A 16,966-nucleotide genomic window follows, 5' to 3' on the forward strand; every position below is an offset into this window, starting at 1 on the left:
TTTAACTGAATCAACTTCTAGTATTATTTCCATGTCTTGTTACATCGATCAATCAATATTGACAATCTAACATTCCATACAAAACAAACAAACAAATATCCTATCTTTAAAAGTCTGTACTATTATAATTTGTTCGTCTGATCCAATACATCAGGACGTCAATGTTCAGCATTTAATTCTTTTAGCCTTCATGTCCCCTTCTTTGATGCCTCAGTTTGCAGTGTCGCGTATTTCCGTGGTGAGTTCGCTCCTCTCATAACCATAGCATCAAGCGTAGTATTCAATTGACCAATCAATCGGGGCATGGTTTCAATCACCGTAAGAACTCAAAATGCAATCTTTAATTGCATAATTTGATTGTGCAAGCCACAGCTTGGGCCCAATACTTCAGCCGTGCTTTAACTTCCTCCGGATCATCTCCTGGCGACAACACAAGGGAAAGAAGAATCAGATAATGCACAATTGTAACTCAAATTGTTAGATGACAGCTTTTCTGTAGGAGTTATAGTTCGCAAATCGCACAAAAAAAATTAAAATTTTGGTCGATTTTCTACGGTCCCCATACGACGATAAAATAAGCTCTTTTAAACAAATTTCATTTTACCTGGGCAAGAGATCTTCCAGTTGGCGATCGGAGGCGACGGCGGCGTCGGGCACAGATCGACTGATTCACCCGAAGAAGCGCGATCAAGCGACCCTTTCTGCTTCTCGTCGAAGAATCTCTGGCTCATCGAGTAGCAAAGCTCCAGCGCTGGGAGCGTGCTGCAGAGATCTGGAATCTCCTCGTAGCTGAACCCGAACCCTAGGTCGAGGCAACCTTTGAGATCTTCCAGATCCTCACCCGTCAGGCTTTTCGTCCTCCCGACACCTTCCTTTCCCTCCTCTCCACCGTCCTCCGCGTCGACGTACCCTTCCAGCATCACCTCGCCGCTCTTCCGCGGCCACGACTCTTCTACCCATCTTCCTCTCCACAGGATCACCTCCTCCTCCTCCTCCTCCACTGCCACCACCTTCGGCTCCTCCTCTTCTCGCCTCTCCTTGGAGAAGTCCGCTTCAAAGCAGTCGCTTCCCTTCTCTCTAATCGCCATCTCGTCTCTCTCTTGTGCTGCCACGAACATTTATGGGCCCTTTTAATGGAAAGGTTTCCGTGTGCCTGTCCATGTTAGCTAAACTTTAACTTTGCCCCCTAACATTTAACTATTTGCGGTCAAACTAACATGATGAAAATACATAAAATAATAAAATTAAATAACATATATTAATTTTAAAATATTAATAATTTTAATATCATGTAGTTTTAAATTGCCATATGATCATTTAATTAGACACGGTTCTAAACAAACTACGTCAAATCGATCTTTAAGAAGAAAGTAAATTTTGAGGAGCAAAATGATAATTTGCCAGATGGACAGATGGCATGAGCTGTCGTTTAGACCACAAAATTAACACGATCAATTATTTATCTTACTTGCTTCCACTTCGATACCCTCGTACCCTCTCATCCATTGGCCAGCAGTGCGGGTGCCGCAACCGTAGACGATTTGGGTAACGACGTACTAAACTTTGGCACCTGCGTCGCGTGTCGGGGAAGGAACTCGTTTGCGCCAGAAGGATCCAGACGCGTGGCGTGTGGATCACGTCGGCATCTCGCGGCCGCGTGATGATCCTGGACCGCGACCCTGCGGCGCGGACTGTGGCGTCGCTGACGTGGCAAGTAGGCGGATAAGTGAAATTCTGAGGAGTTAGGACCCACAACAAGTTCAATATTATCGGCATTTCCCACGTGTGCACACGTGGCGGGACAGCAACCATGAGATGTCCGTATAAAGTTGACTTATAATGCAAAGTCAATGGGCATTGAAGCAGCAAGTTCCTGAGTCAATGATAATTAAAATTATTGTTTTGCAGGTGTGAACACATAAGTGCCATAAATTATTGATAAAATTTCTGAATAATCCCATGGAACAAATTCGATTCTAGATTGATAGTTACGTGCCAACTTATACGAGCACTTAAAATATATTAATTAAAAGCATATTTATGCCCATTTAGGTTGCTTATTGTTAATTAAGAGGCATGTGATTATTTTAATTATGAGATACGAAAGCACTCTTCTTTGATAATTAATGCATGATTCACGTGAATTAAGTTATTATTATTTGGTCAACATAGTTGTATGGCACAAAATCTAGTAGATATTTTTTGTAGGATCATTCATAATTTCACATGGATTTTAATGCTATGTTGTTTCTTTTCGTGAGCAAATTGATCGAAACCAAAATTCATTTCAAGTGATTAAAAGATATTTAGAAGATATTGAGCTTATCTTTACCAATTCAAGATGATGGATCCAAGATGACTGTTAGACTAGATCACCATCTTCATCTTCGGATTTACCTTAATAGTCGATAAAATTTTTTTATGAGACCTCACCTCTAAATTAATTCGACTCAAAGGATTGGATAGCTGAAGCATGGTCGAGATCCACAAGATGCATGCAAACAAAAGTAAAAGGCAGGTATATAAAATTAAAGCATTTGAAGCATAGAAAAAGGGGGGAAACTCCTTTCGGGACACAAAACAAAGGAAAAAAAGGAAGATGAGATCACTGGCCACCAAACTGATCTACTGTTGATCTTGGCCGTGGTCATTTTGGTCATGGTCATGTGGTTCTCTGTTTCTGTCGACTCCATAGTCAGCCCAAGGTAACAGCGACTCGAGGAAGACGATTGCAGCATTGCGGCCAACGACCTCACGAGGAGCAGCACGGACACGCACAGGGATAGCCTCTCTTTCGGCATCTTGGATCTGATGCATCTGTGGAGGGCCAACCATGAAGTCTCGTATTTCTTCAGGGGGGATTGTCGGAATCACATCGGAGAAATCGGATACCATTAGATGTGAATACCTGTCATATGATGAGAAGGTCAAATAGAAACTTAGAAAAAAGTACACTGCAAGTGCAAAACTTACTCGTTCTTTTCAGAGGAGAAAGCTTCCTTCCTTACACAATCCCAGTCCCTGGCCTCACTACTATTTTCTTTAAGTGATTCGATCACTAGAAAAGCTGCATCCTTCAATAGTTTTTGCAGTTCCGGGAACCTCCACAAAATATAACTCCTTTCAACATATATATTGATCAGGTGCTCAAGTGAGGGGCTTCCTGCTTTTGCTGAACCAAAAAAGGGGTGTTTGAGTATTTGAGTCCATACTGCCTCCTTCATGGGTGCCTTGGCTACTAGTTTCTGAAGCACCAAAGGATGAAGCATCAACGCCTGTTTCATAAGATCGGTAGATGTGGCTTTATCACCACTAGCTTCGTCCTCATGCTCAAGATGGAGACGAGCTACAGCAAGAGCATATGAGAAATTAGGGAACAACCACAATGAGTTGTCGCATCTATACTCCTCAACAAACTGTTCCAACCATCGGTACTCTTGTGCTCTAATGGAGAAGTAATCAATACAAAATAGTGCTCCCTTCGGGTCATCAGAATCTAGTGAAAGTAGAAGTTTGCAAACCTCTAAAGCTGACCGATGACATCCACGTCTGTCCATGTTCCTCATGTGGCTGAAAAGGGTTAAAAATAATGGTTTGTTTGTATCATGGTTATATTTCAAGTGGCAATTAGCCTGCAGGGGAGTAAAGAGTGGATGCCAAGCACACTCTAATGCATATAAGCACTTTTCAATTGTCTCAGCAGACGTCTGATGTTCTCCAGAATACTTGAACAACTCAGCAAAGGTTAATAGAGCATCTACATGATAGGCATTGTGTGCCAAGACAGCGCCAATTGCATTTATGTCATTTGCAGCTTTTGCCATTTCAAATGCTTCTTGTGCAAATTTATAAGATGGGGAGTGCACATACCTGAATCACAAAAACATCGTAGGAAGGTTTAACATAAACGATTCACACAGTTCCACATAAAAAGTTCTAAAACTATGTATTGAGAACCAAATTGTAAATAAATCATAGCTCAATTGTACATGGATCAACCTGAGGGGAGGGAACTACATAGAGAAAATAACCCTAATAATTTCCCCATTACAGCCTTAGGGTTTAACCTAAAGAAAGTGAAAATTGAAAAAAATAAATTAACACTAGGTGCTCACGGATGGATGTGCAGGATAACATTTCACTATATATATATATAGAGAGAGAGAGAGAGTCTCATTCATGTAATGAATGAATTCACATAAATATGACAATAAGTTTCTGTTTCTTAAGGACATAGGATGCCTACCTAAATGATGTATTCATTGACATGGGTAGAGACGGACATATGCAATGCAAGTCCCTAATGTTTTTTTATATGCAATGATCTAAAATAAATAAAAAGAAGATAATGCATGAAACAATTTTGCGAATCTAATATTGGAATATACAAATCATTATAATAATTTAACTGAAAACCTTAACAAGGACACATGAAAATCCATGAGCTATGAAGGCACATTTAGTTATCTAAGAGGTGGATAACAAAAGAGTACCTAAAATATTGCACCCCATCCTTTGTCTCTAGGTACTCCATAGTTAAGGAATTATCCCATCGAGGCCAATGTCCTGATGGAGTAGCAAGAAATGTCTTCCTGAAATTATAGCTGGCACGTCTTCCACCATGTACTTGTCTTGAACTGCCAACACTGCGTTGGTTCTCAAAAGAGTTGACCACTTTAGAACCAAATATTTTTCGCAGCTCATTCTCAGCTTTTAGAAATTTTGGATCAACTACCAAGATCGAAGGCACACCATTCTTCTTGCCACTATAGTGAACTTCATTGGCATTTTCACGCAAACTATTATTGCCAGATGCTTTTGTATTGATCGAAAGCTCTTCTAGAATGGAATCGATCGACTCTTCTGCTTTTGAGCTCTGTTTGCTCTTTTTCTTCTTTTTCTTTGATTTCTGATTAGAAGACGGAACAGTCCCAGCAGGTTTCCTGTCTGCAGTTTCTTTTACAGTAGTATCATGCGACTGGTCTTGAAGTTGATCATCCTCCTGAAAATAAAATTTCATTAACAATTGCTGAATTTCGGTAGAGAAAACAGTATCAATTAAAACTTCACAAAGAAGATAAGTTACAGTGGCAATCAAACAAAAGGGAGAAGATATGAAACTAAAAACTGAAACAACTGCAACAGAGAGAACGTCTAGATAAATGAAGCCAACTAAAGCAGCTAGAGTCGTTCCAATCACTGTACAGCATTAAATGGCTTGAGTTCTTAGATTTTTTTAATGCACACAAGTCATAACATGCAGTATAGAGAAGAAAAAAAATTCCAATTTTCCCTTGCGAATCGCACGCAAACAATCAAATTCAACTAAATGAATTAAGAAGAGAAACTAAAACAGCAGTCAATTCCTATCTTTAACCAAAAGGAAAAAAATAATAAAAACACTAAAGAAGAATGCCCTAGAATTAGAGGTTAGCGACAGCCAACCTCGCCGTCGAGGAGATCGAAGGGATTTATGAGTCTGCCTCTCACAGCCGTGGAATTGGATTGCTCATCCTCATCCTCATCCTCATCGTCAACAGTGCTGGCTTCGGGGTAAGGATCGGGGAAGGCAAGCGTCTTCTCATCCTGCTCCTTCAGGACTCGCCTCAGCAAGCGACCCGACATGGCGGCGCCACCCTCTTCGCCCCAAATCGGCGAATCCAATTGATTCTGGGATCCAGTAAAACACCGGCTCCTCTTCTGGGCAAATTAGGACCCGGAAAGGGAAAAATGTTGAATATTTGGATTTCGGAGGTGGTTTAAGTAAATATATAAAACCTTGTAATAAAGTTTTCCAATTTTTCACTTAGGTCCTGATATTTTTTACTTTTAAATTTATAAAGTCCAAAAATTAAGGTCACGTGGTTCGATCTTGCGTCGTAACATTTATTTTATTTTAAGAAATTATAAATAACCAGAAAAAAAAAGGAGCCGCCACGTTGCGCCCTTAAACGACTCCAGCGGAACTCCATAAGAGCGATAGCTGATAGGGTTTGAGCTTTGGTTTCCGGAGGAGGAAGAAGAAAAGATCGAAATGGAGTTAGCTGTTCAAACCCTCTTCATTGAGCACAATCCTCAGGTGACGAACGCTTTCGAAGTTGCACCTCTTCTATCTGCTTGTTTGCTGCATCCATTTCTCCCTTGTACATTCTATACTTCTGTTGGTATCGTTTGTTGGTTGTTAAAGCGGAAATCATCCAACTTCCAGATGAGAATGAAGAAATTGTACGCGTGCGAGTGATTTTTTTTGTCTGTTTAAGTGCTTGTTGACGATCTGTGCTCAAAGCAGTTGTGTCCCCGACATATACTTGCTTGGTGTTTAACATCAGTTTGTGGCTGTTAATTTGTCTCTGTAGATAATTCTTCAAAAGCAGAGAAAGGTTTTCTGTTCTAGATTATTGACTTCACCGAGAATCAGAATATGTGCTTCAGTTAGTCTGAAACGTGTTGCTTCAGAAAATTTTAGAAGGTATATGCATTCTGTGAACTACTTGTTTGGCCTTTTTCATTTTCGATATTACTTTTTATCTTTTTTGTTTTTATTTTATTTGTGTACTCGTAATCTGCATGCTTGGTTTTAGGGTGCTGTCTGTCTCTTTTTTATGGTAGGATGAATAATTTTATTACATGATTTCAGATTATTTGTTTCGTCAGTTGCATCTACAAGTATCTTAAACAATCGCTGGAAGCAAAGATAATTATCTGATTGCTAGTAGATATATCCTAACAATGAAGGACCCACTTGAGACAGATTTATAATGAAATTCAAGTCAAAGGAAACTAGAATTTATTTTAATTTCCAGATGAGATTGGTCAAGCTGCTTGAGGTTTCCTCGCCAGATTTCAATAACAATTTTTGGTGGAAGAAAAGAAGAATAGAACATTTTGGTGGTAGTTCTCTAGTCCAATAGTGTAAACTCTCTCAGTCTATGAGTGTTGATATTTATAGGTTCAAAATGGCACATGCTAACCCATGGACACTTGTTGGCTCCCTAGTGAATTGGCCTGTGCTAGCTGAGGCAGCCTGTTATGCGCCCCATTTCCATTGACATGCTGAGTCAATCCCTGGCCATTATTTTCAAACCAAAATTTAGACTTGGTTGAATCGGCACCATGCTCATATTAGATATACACACATAAGGATGGTATTTTATGCTTGTACCACTTCCAATTTTTTTGAAGACCTTCCTATTCCAGCTGCAACTTCTGAAAAAAACTACAATTGTCTCTTGCTTTCATGTGTCATCCTTCCTTAATGCTTCTGCATTGTGCCATTTTATGAAGAAGCCCTAGTTTTATATTCCTTACTTTGTGTTATCAGTTAAACATTATTTGTGCAGGATTAGCTGCAGAATTCCCAATGCAATACTAGCAATATCCTCAGGTGTTAATCTACTGTACCTTACCCACTATCCAATTTGTTGTGACATCTATTATAAAATAGGAATGCAGATTTAGGTAATATTGGTGAATCATTGGCTACATTTGAGGACTTCACTGTTATAACTACAAACATTGGTGACCGAGAGATAAAGGTTAAGTTCATGGTCTTTTATTTCCTATGTGCACCTTTTTTTGGTGAAATTGCTTCTTTTATGGATTTATATTGTTTCCAAATTATTTGAGTGTCATATTTAATTTTTCATTTGCTTATCATGGTTGAGCTAATTGTTGGAGCATACAAACTCAGAATAAAATGATGTGACTTTGGAAGCAGATCAGAGTTGATGCATCTGGTGCTAGAACTCAGGCTATTTTTGATAATGTTTTCTCAAAGTTAGTTGCTGCTGCACAACCAATTCCTGGTTTTCGGAGAGTGAAAGGAGGTTAATATTCCATTACAAAATTTTTAATTGTTCATTTTATATCAATATTTGAGCTATTCTCTAATCTTGATTCACTTTATATCAATAGAAATCATTTTCTGCACTTGTTAGTTCTGCACTGGTGAATGCTTCTCTATTTTATCCCCTTCATTGTACCCTAGTCAATGAATTTTATTTTATTTTTAATTGGTGTTCATAACACAGTTATTACAAAAATCCTTTCTCTTTTGCCATTTTGCCTCTACTGGCATGTTTAATATGCACTTACCCACCTTGTTGATCATTGAATTTATAAGGATTGTTGGGTCATAATGACTGTGGCAGTTTTACCTTGGATATTTTTATTTGTTTAGCATAGTCAGAATAACCTCCAACCTTCATGGACATCACATTTTACTCTCTTCTTTCATTAACACCACATCTATATCTATTTCTGGTAGATTTAAATGCTTTATATTCACATTTGTTTGGCATTTTTGTTTAAGAGTAGAATTGTTATGAACATTTTAATATCCTGAGATGTTTATATTATAACACATTTAGATGCTTCTATCTCTTCATGTCCATAATCCCTTTTTAAGTATTGCAACTAGAAGTTCATTTAACTATTGAATAATAATATTCAATGCAAAATGCTTTGTCATATTTTTGACTTTCTTACCTACTTTGATTCAATAATGAAAATGCAAGACAAAATAAAAACTTATTTTCCTTTTAATCTTAGCACACATTTCCTTTTGTCTCATGCTTTATTTCAATTGCTTTTTGCCTAATGATCAAGTTAACAACATCACTGACTTGTATTCCTCTTGATTCTCATTGTTCATTGCTCCTGGGGAAAATGCTTCAAACTATTAGGGAAGACTCCTGATGTAAGTTAGTTATAACTTTTTATCTTTTTCATTGATGCAAGATTCTATTGGAGTAATCTGAGATGAAAAAATTAATAGCTTCTCTTCTGTATATAGGATGTCTTTTGCTTTTTTTTTTTGTATGGTTTTCACGTCATTCCCTGGCGGCTTTGGTTTTCACAGTTGAATTAGATTGGTTTGCAATTCCCTTTTTCTTTTGAATTAGATTGGTTTTCCCCTTCGCTATAAATGGCTTCTGGTGCCAACTCATTTTATGTTCTTAGTGAGCTTCTAAATTAGCCACTCCTGGTAAATTCAACATTGCCATAGTGTTCAGTGTTATAGATGTCTATAATTTAAGTTTTCTGGTCATAGAATAAATCAAATCATAGATATTCCCCTGTGGTTTTTCAAACTTGGAAGGAAGAAATTCTGTATTTATCATACTCTGAAACACTAGTCTCATACAACAAAGATTTGTTTTTGGTCTACATTGGAATCAATCCCTTGACATGGGGAAGAGAACAAAGGATTTGTTGTGCTGCTACAGTGATATTTTAAAGTTGATCCGATAAGCTTACTCGAGATATTTAAACTGATGAATGCCAGTAAACTTCTCAAATTCTTAAGATACTGCTACTTCTTTCATACCATTGTGTATTTTCTGATGATATATGGTTCAATTTAACTTCTACTCTTTCATTGTAGATACCAAAAGATGTTCTCTTGCACATCATCGGCCCTTCAAAAGTTAACAAACAGTCTATCAAGAAATTGATCAACACAACTGTTGCTGAATTTGTTGAAAAGGTATACTCACAGCTTGATATTTTACTTATCACACTATTTGGAGTAATTTCGTCAGCATTCCAAAGGTCGTTAATTAAGTATTTTTGGCTACAGCTTAATGTTTTTTTTTCTTATGCTTTTGTTGCAGAAAAGTTTGAAAGTCACAAAAGATCTGAGAGTTGAACAGAGCTTTGAGGAGCTTGAATCAAAATTCCAACCAGGAAACGACTTTGGATTTGATGCAACTTTACAGTTTCAAGAAACAAAAACAGCCCAAATTTGATTTATTCTCACTTGAACCCTGTTCAAGTAACTGAATTATTTTTATAAAACACAATGCAATATGATTTTACATTTCCTCTATTTTCTCTATATTCTTGTCCAGCAAAATCTTTATGCTCCAGCGTGTAGCATGCCCGGGGCCTTTGGGGCTTGGCCCAGACGGCAACCACGCCATCACAACGTAGCCTTGGCCAGCGCCCAGGCCTCGCTGCGTCTGCCTTCCAACTGCTCGACTAAATGACGGTGAGAAAAGCCACTGTGACAAGTAACATCAAGCAAGTCCCCTGAACCACCATTAAACGAAACTGGGTGAAGAACAACAGCTCGATGAAGAGTTGCAGAACTAAAGATTGTGAAGGAATAAATGGTTGGCATGTCGTCCAAGAGAAGGCGTGAAAGTGGTCAGACATGAGGAAGGGGTGTGTGTGTGATTGTCCGCAACTTTATTTTGGTGGTCATCAACTGGATGAAGAACAACAGCTCGATGTCCAGTTGGAGAATTAATTGTGAAGGAATAAATGGTTGGCATTCGTCCAAGAGAAGGCGTGAAAGTGGTCAGACATGAGGAAGGGGTGTGTGTGTGGCATTTCTTCAAATAGATGGGAGGCAGCTGTTGCAGCTGATGGGTGGGCATATATAAGTTGGGTTCGGTCAGATTTTACTTTTAGGGCTTACAATTTGTTTAAAAAAAATCAAAGAAATAAAAAAAAAAAGCCCGAAACTCTTCCACCAGTGAAAAGCGATTCCACAAATTACATCCAATAACAACTAGAGTGTAAAGTGGGTATGGGTAATTGAGATGTACGCTTATTTGTTGTTGGCGTTCCATATCGGTCTATGAACCGGTCCTCGGCTTGTCCTCTCCCGTTGGAACCCTGATCTCGTTCGCTTCTCTCTGTGGAAGTCTGTCATGGCGGAAGAGTCGACGACGGGCAGAGATGACGAGCAGGTTGTGAACCCGTGGGAGGTGACGGCGAAGGATGGCGGGAAGATCGACTATGACAAGTTGATCGAGAAGTTCGGGTGCCAGAGGCTGGAAGAATCGCTTGTGCAGCGCGTCGAGCGGCTCACCGGTCGCCCTGCCCACGTCTTCCTCCGCCGCGGAGTCTTCTTCGCCCATCGGTTTTACTCTTTTGACGAGCCTTTGTCAAGCTTTTCGTTGGCTATCGGGATCAAAGAAAGATTGGTTTTTGCAGGGATTTTAATGAGATACTTGATGTGTATGAGAGAGGCGAGAAGTTCTTCCTCTACACTGGGAGAGGTCCCTCTTCTGAGGCGTTGCATTTGGGACATTTGGTTCCCTTCATGTTCACCAAGTAGGTTTCGCAGGGAGATGTCTCATCTCCCTTCATTTATGATCTGATAGAGTATGTTCACTAGTTAGGTGTTTTGATGATTCCCTTTAAACGATATCAAACTCTGTTTCAGCCGGAAATTATCCGTGTGAGAAAATTCATGGTTTTACTTCCTTTTTCGCTTTTGCACCTGATGAGTTCAAGTAAACTAAGACTGGTGTATGATATGTAATTTTATCAAAAACAACATTAAAATTGAAATAATACTTGATAGGTTTAGGAGGTCCTAAAGAAAACTCACTCCCTTTAACCAAAGAAAAAGAAAACTCATTTTATGGAATTTTAAACGTCAAATAACTATGATATCACAAATGTTATGACCTTATGTAGTATGCCAGGATTTTGCTTTAAGAGCATATAACTTACATATACCTGTAAATTGTTTTTGAGTTTGTGAGTTTACATTGGGTTCATGTAGTTTAGCTATGTTAAATTTAGTCAGCTTCAAAATTCATGATCTTGGGTTTGTCTTAAATTACTGCTATGTTAGATACTTGCAGGATGCTTTCAAAGTTCCTCTTGTAATACAGCTAACTGATGATGAGAAGTGCATGTGGAAGAATTTAACTGTGGAAGAGAGTAAAAGGCTTGCTCGTGAGAATGCAAAAGATATAATTGCATGTGGATTTGACATAACAAGAACCTTCATTTTCTCAGATTTCAACTATGTTGGAGGGTAAAGTTTTTCCTTATGACTTGCATCTTGAACTGACATGATGCAGTCTAAATATGAACAAGGACTTGCATGCAACTATATCAAATGTATGCAAAGTTTGCACTTCTGCTTGCATTCTTGAGCTTTCTTCATAATATATATTTTTCACATTAACTTTTTTTTTTCTGTTTTATGTTATGTGTATATAATGAGCATATCCACTTGTATATCTAGATTAAGTCTTTCCTGATATTGGCTTTCTGGGTTCTTGTTCATTGAGGCATCTTTATGTTTTTCTCTAAATCAAAGATGGATAAGACCTTATTAATTTAGTTTGTAAGGTAATCATGAAATGGCTTAGTTAAATGAACTAGTTGAGTAGAAATTTAGCCTTGTGGTGTTTTTTTTTCCGGTCTCAGGAAAGGATTCTTGAAAAGTTTCAAAGTGGTAGTGTGAGAAGAGAGAAAGCGGACTATGCTCAGGAGCAGCTTCATTCTCTCTCTCTCTCTCTCTCTCATTTTTCATCTTGCAAAGATGATGCATTGAAACTTTCTCCTTATGTTAGTAGAACTTGATGAACTAAAGATATTCATGACTAACAATTCAGGTAAATAGTTTACAAACAGTCTCATTTGACATTCCTGAGACTCCATAGAGAACCTGTTAATGACTTTCATTTTGAGTTGACTAAATTCAAGCTGCTGGTTTAGAAAGATGAGACCAATAAACAGTACTTAATATGAATATTATGGATGCATTTGGTTTTATTATTGTAGAGTAAGAATTCAAATATCCAACCTTATAGTTGTAACTAACAATTTAGTATGTTCTACTATGGAATTCTAACGATTGGAGATGTGTATGCAGTGCCTTCTATGAGAATATGGTCAAAGTTGCAAAATGTGTCACCTTTAATAAGGTGATCATACTTTTTTGTTCTTTAGAGATACATTACTCTCCGTATGCATGTTATTCTATCTTCATAGGGAAATGATCATCCACATACATGCAAATACTTATTACACTCTATCATGTTTTATAAATTTAGGTCGTGGGGATATTTGGTTTCACGAATGAGGATCACATTGGTAAAATAAGTTTTCCAACTGTTCAGGTTCTTCCTCAATACCTTCCACTTTCAATATAAATTTCCTTTTGCTCAATATGAAACTTCAAGCAAAGTTGATGTACTTGAATCATCATAATTCTATTATCTGTTTCTTGCAGGCTGTTCCATCATTCCCTAGTTCATTTCCACATCTCTTCTCAGGCAATGACAATCTTCGTTGTTTGATACCATGTGCCATTGACCAGGTGATTGTTTCTTTATTTCTATTATTTGGTAGAAGTCAATTGGTAGCCTCAATAAAGGCTAACCTGGTAATGTTGATCTCCACTGGATACCCTTGATAACAGTTTTGGTTTTCAGTCAAGAATCATGTCATGCTTTCATTTTTTCTTGTCTCACAAATTTTGCATGTCTAAAGTGTTATCTACTTTTAGTAGTGACAATCTTGCTTGTTTCTTTGTGAACTTGTAGGATCCTTACTTCAGAATGACACGAGATGTTGCTCCTAGAATAGGCTATCAAAAACCTGCATTAATTGAGTCATCATTCTTCCCGGCTCTTCAGGTATATTTAACAGTTGACTAATATTAACCACTAGGCAAATTTAGTCTAAATTAAAATTAAAATTTTTTGTCTACCTTTTGTTTGTTGTAAAATGTTCCATTTGGTTTTGATAAAGTCTAATAGTTCTATGTTGTATTTAAGGGATTTTTTACCTTTAATGCCCATGAGGTTAATGTCCTTTGACTTGGGATGGAACCTTCAATATCTTAGACACAATTGTTTCTTCCTGTCGAGATAACTAGATGCAACATGATAAGGACATTAAATAAATATGTTCATTCTAGTCATCCATTTGATGATTAAAGAAGAAACTAGTATACATGCAAAAAAAAAAAAACTGATTGTTGTATTGAGACAGCCCCAATTCATGCCTATTTTCACTATTATTTATATCTTTATCCATGCACTTACTCTTCGAAGTATTGAGCGTGATGCTTCCATATACAATCACCTAATACAAATGTCTTTTTCTATATACTGCTGTATGCTTGAAGGGTGAGACAGGAAAGATGTCTGCTAGTGATCCAAATTCTGCTATATATGTGACAGATTCATCTAAAGACATAAAAAACAAGGTTTGTATGCTAATTCCAATAAACTGCTTTATTAATTCTAGCTTGCCAATTGTTTCTCTGCTTGCTAATGGTGCTAATCGAGTTTACCTTCATATTTATGCAACTGGATAGTTGCTTTATATAAACATCACCTTGTCTTTATAGTTACGATTTTATTGGTTTTGCTTCCTCCTGAATTGTTCTGTATCTATGATTATGCTGGTTTATATAAATAGCTAATAGATTATATGGCTTTAGTGTTGTTCTTCATGTCATTATATATACACATAATTCTTTAATTAATAAAACCCAATAAAGCTAATCTTGTTGCTGTATTTTCAATTGGCTTAGGGTTGTTTTGCTGAGACAACATAGGCTTTGGTTAGCTTCCTGGTTGAATTCAATCCTTTGCCAACATGATATTTCTCAATTGCCCGTTCACTCCATTTTGTTCAGTGGAAATTAGGGAGGGAAGTAAACGGGTGGGGAAATCTTTCTCTTGTTTGGTCTACATTTGCTTCCGACCAAAAAAGTGCTCTTCACATGCAATAAAGCTCAAATTTGACAAAAATTCAAATTATTAATATATATATTTTTTCAAATCTGTTTATTTTAGAAAATATTTGTAACAATTATTTTTTTTTAAACTCAAGTATTCCTTCCTCTTCTTCTCTACAAGAAGTGAAATTCTACTTCTTTCCTTCCATCCTAGATACAAACTGGGAAATATTTTTCTATTCTTTTCCTATGAGCTATTTTACCTACACTCGATGTTTCTCTAGATGTTTTCTTCCCTTTAGTGAACATGGACTTAGTGAAACTTGAAACTGGACTGTATTCTCATATTAAGCTGATTCACTTACAGGTTAACAGGTATGCATTCTCTGGTGGCCAAGACTCAATAGAGAACCACAGGAAATATGGAGCAAACCTGGAGGTATGTCTCCTGAATTATAAAGAGTGAATAGATGAAAAGGATTAGAATATGACAATTTGGAATTGGAAATATATGGTAAATGACCTTTTTAGTTGGGTATGCAACATCAGGAGTTTGGCACTCCACTACCAAGCTTATTGGTCTAGATGCCTTTACCTTTTTTTTTTCTTCTTTTTTTAAAAATCATGCAGTCTATTATCATACGTTCCTCATGAATTCCCCTGTACCTTCACAATTTGTAGAGCAGAAAGCCAGGACAAGAATCATTAGTACCTATTCCACTATGTATTCCCAGTTACCAAATTGGGGCCTAAATCACATTTGCTGTTCATAATTCTCATACCTACCAATCAATTGCCCTTTTCTAAGCACTGATTGAGTATTGAGAAACACAAGAAATCTTAAAATAAAATGTACTCAACATTCAGCATTCTTTTGAGGGATCATTGATTTTGTGGGGAGCCAAGTAAGCACACATCTCTAATGGGGTACCTATCTTTGCGAGTGATAATCCAAAACTAACAAGTTTTTTTTTTTACCCGTAATGGAAGATTTTTAAGTTGCAAATCTAGGTGATGCCCATAAAAGCAATTCAATTATTTCGGAATATCTGAAGTCTGTTCATTTGTGAAATGGTTCTATGGCTGTGTTTTTACCAGGTTGATATTCCTGTCAAGTACCTGAGTTTCTTTCTTGAAGATGATGCCAAACTGGATCACATAAAGAAGGTTCTTCTCGACATCTTACCCTGAACCTTGAACCTTGCTTTCTTTACTCGTGCTTGCGATGATTACGTTCACCCGTTAAGTTTGCCATCCATTGTGTTATTTGTGCCTGTGCAAGATTAGCATGCATGGGATGAGGAAATGATTGTGATCTTATATGCCTTGCTTGGGGGCAACTATTTCTTTTATTTCACTGAAGAACACATTTCATGATTTATTTTTTTATCTCAGGAATATGGAGCTGGACGAATGTTAACTGGTGAAGTAAAAAAGTGTCTCATAGAGGTTCTGTCTGAAATGGTAGAGAGGCATTGCAAGGCACGGGCATTGGTTACTGATGAGGTGAGGAATTGTTTTCATATTTAGTTTCCTTGATCAAAGGATACTCTACATTAAGATCAGACCCTGGGCTCATTTGGTAGGGTGCAACGGAATATGAATGGTTTATTATTTTAATGACTCAATTTAGATGTTTGGATGGACAATTTGACTCCATTTCAAGGAATGAGATCTTATTTCATCTAAGTGGATCTTCAATAGTGAAAAACATCCTTCCGCTTTTATCTAATATAAGATTGCTTATTAAGGTTATCATTCCTCTAGTTATGCCATTTTGTTGTTGTAACCAAACAAGAACTCATTTTAATCTATTCCTAATCCCATTTGGAGCCAAATGAATTCTTTTACCCAGACATACACAAATCAGTGAACAGAAACTCAAATTTTATTTCTCCTTGATATCCAGCAGTTTTAGAATTACCATAGAAACTCAGGTGCAGTTAGCTTCTTTTTAAATATAGGAAGAAGAACAATTCCATTTTGTTTGAGCAAGCTACTGTTAAAGCATAACCTTAGTCTTTTTTTTCTCCTTTAATTGTTATATTGTGTGTGGCAGGTAGTTGATGCCTTCATGGCTGTGAGACCTCTTCCCTATATGTTCAGCTAGAAAGGCTTTGTGAGACGAATTTTCACCAACAGCTGACATTAAATTGCATTTCGTTCCTTGAACTAACAATTATCCAATTTATGAAATGCAAGTGTTTATTGCTAGAACTTCTAGTGTTTGAATCGATCAGATCATTTCATTCATGCCAGTTCTGTCGAATATAAGTTCATTCTTATGGAAATAATTTAAGTCTAGAGTAGAAATGCGATCTCTTAATTCTGGCACACTTTTGCTTAAAAAAAAAAAAAATCAATGCGGGAAAAGAATAAAAATTCTAGTGCTTCTTAAATAATAAAGAATATTTAAGTTTTTTTAAAAAAAAATTGGTATATTCTTTAGATGCACGTACATCGTCACTCTTGTGCATTGGGACATTTTATTATTTTCAAATTTACAATTCTATTTGTCACCGC

General features: G+C 37.2%; 4 protein-coding genes across 5 annotated transcripts; 2 read left to right on the plus strand and 2 right to left on the minus strand.

The window, feature by feature from the left end:
• On the minus strand, nt 1-1,118 carry LOC141815866 (uncharacterized). The gene is made up of 2 exons (XM_074703731.1): nt 605-1,118; nt 1-420 (listed from the first exon to the last, which is right to left on the minus strand). The coding sequence occupies exons 1-2, from the start codon at nt 1,116-1,118 to the stop codon at nt 341-343; spliced, it is 594 nt and encodes a 197-aa protein (XP_074559832.1). The 3' UTR covers nt 1-340.
• A 1,374-nt stretch (nt 1,119-2,492) lies between these two features.
• On the minus strand, nt 2,493-5,668 carry LOC141815864 (uncharacterized). Its single transcript, XM_074703729.1, has 4 exons — nt 5,446-5,668; nt 4,494-5,002; nt 2,974-3,870; nt 2,493-2,908 (listed from the first exon to the last, which is right to left on the minus strand). Exons 1-4 carry the CDS (start codon nt 5,623-5,625, stop codon nt 2,626-2,628), a joined length of 1,869 nt encoding a protein of 622 aa, XP_074559830.1. The 5' UTR covers nt 5,626-5,668; the 3' UTR covers nt 2,493-2,625.
• Nucleotides 5,669-5,972: 304 nt separating this feature from the next.
• LOC141815875 (uncharacterized) lies at nt 5,973-9,803 on the plus strand. 2 transcript variants are annotated; one of them, XM_074703742.1, is made up of 8 exons: nt 5,973-6,079; nt 6,357-6,469; nt 7,341-7,384; nt 7,453-7,535; nt 7,718-7,826; nt 8,685-8,698; nt 9,386-9,487; nt 9,615-9,803. In XM_074703742.1, exons 1-8 carry the CDS (start codon nt 6,035-6,037, stop codon nt 9,747-9,749), a joined length of 645 nt encoding a protein of 214 aa, XP_074559843.1. In that variant the 5' UTR covers nt 5,973-6,034; the 3' UTR covers nt 9,750-9,803. The 2 variants fall into 2 exon arrangements, with proteins under 2 accessions (XP_074559843.1, XP_074559844.1); XM_074703743.1 differs by having other exon boundaries at nt 9,620-9,803.
• An 801-nt stretch (nt 9,804-10,604) lies between these two features.
• LOC141815872 (tryptophan--tRNA ligase, cytoplasmic-like) lies at nt 10,605-16,695 on the plus strand. Its single transcript, XM_074703738.1, has 12 exons — nt 10,605-10,870; nt 10,945-11,064; nt 11,594-11,779; nt 12,626-12,677; nt 12,807-12,872; nt 12,986-13,072; nt 13,299-13,391; nt 13,886-13,966; nt 14,811-14,882; nt 15,542-15,610; nt 15,839-15,949; nt 16,503-16,695. The coding sequence occupies exons 1-12, from the start codon at nt 10,659-10,661 to the stop codon at nt 16,551-16,553; spliced, it is 1,200 nt and encodes a 399-aa protein (XP_074559839.1). The 5' UTR covers nt 10,605-10,658; the 3' UTR covers nt 16,554-16,695.
• Nucleotides 16,696-16,966: the final 271 nt, after the last annotated feature.

Source organism: Curcuma longa, unplaced genomic scaffold (assembly GCF_044706935.1).
Source record: "Curcuma longa cultivar G26 ecotype Majalengka, Jawa Barat unplaced genomic scaffold, ITB_CL_G26_1.1 contig_11566, whole genome shotgun sequence".
NCBI lineage: Eukaryota > Viridiplantae > Streptophyta > Magnoliopsida > Zingiberales > Zingiberaceae > Curcuma > Curcuma longa.

Excerpts from the sequence above, each read along its gene's own strand:
- LOC141815866 (XM_074703731.1), bottom strand. The coding sequence starts at position 1,118 with ATGTTCGTGGCAGCACAAGAGAGAGACGAGATGGCGATTAGAGAGAAG. Across the intron at positions 421-604 it reads CTGGAAGATCTCTTGCCCAG|GAGATGATCCGGAGGAAGTT; the intron begins GTAAAATGAAAT and ends TGTTGTCGCCAG.
- LOC141815864 (XM_074703729.1), bottom strand. The coding sequence starts at position 5,625 with ATGTCGGGTCGCTTGCTGAGGCGAGTCCTGAAGGAGCAGGATGAGAAG. Across the intron at positions 5,003-5,445 it reads TCGATCTCCTCGACGGCGAG|GAGGATGATCAACTTCAAGA; the intron begins GTTGGCTGTCGC and ends TTTTATTTTCAG. Across the intron at positions 3,871-4,493 it reads GATGGGGTGCAATATTTTAG|GTATGTGCACTCCCCATCTT; the intron begins GTACTCTTTTGT and ends TTTGTGATTCAG.
- LOC141815875 (XM_074703742.1), top strand. The coding sequence starts at position 6,035 with ATGGAGTTAGCTGTTCAAACCCTCTTCATTGAGCACAATCCTCAG. Across the intron at positions 6,470-7,340 it reads GCTTCAGAAAATTTTAGAAG|GATTAGCTGCAGAATTCCCA; the intron begins GTATATGCATTC and ends TTATTTGTGCAG. Across the intron at positions 7,385-7,452 it reads AATACTAGCAATATCCTCAG|ATTTAGGTAATATTGGTGAA; the intron begins GTGTTAATCTAC and ends ATAGGAATGCAG.
- LOC141815872 (XM_074703738.1), top strand. The coding sequence starts at position 10,659 with ATGGCGGAAGAGTCGACGACGGGCAGAGATGACGAGCAGGTTGTGAAC. Across the intron at positions 10,871-10,944 it reads GGAGTCTTCTTCGCCCATCG|GGATTTTAATGAGATACTTG; the intron begins GTTTTACTCTTT and ends TGGTTTTTGCAG. Across the intron at positions 15,611-15,838 it reads AACTGGATCACATAAAGAAG|GAATATGGAGCTGGACGAAT; the intron begins GTTCTTCTCGAC and ends TTTTTATCTCAG.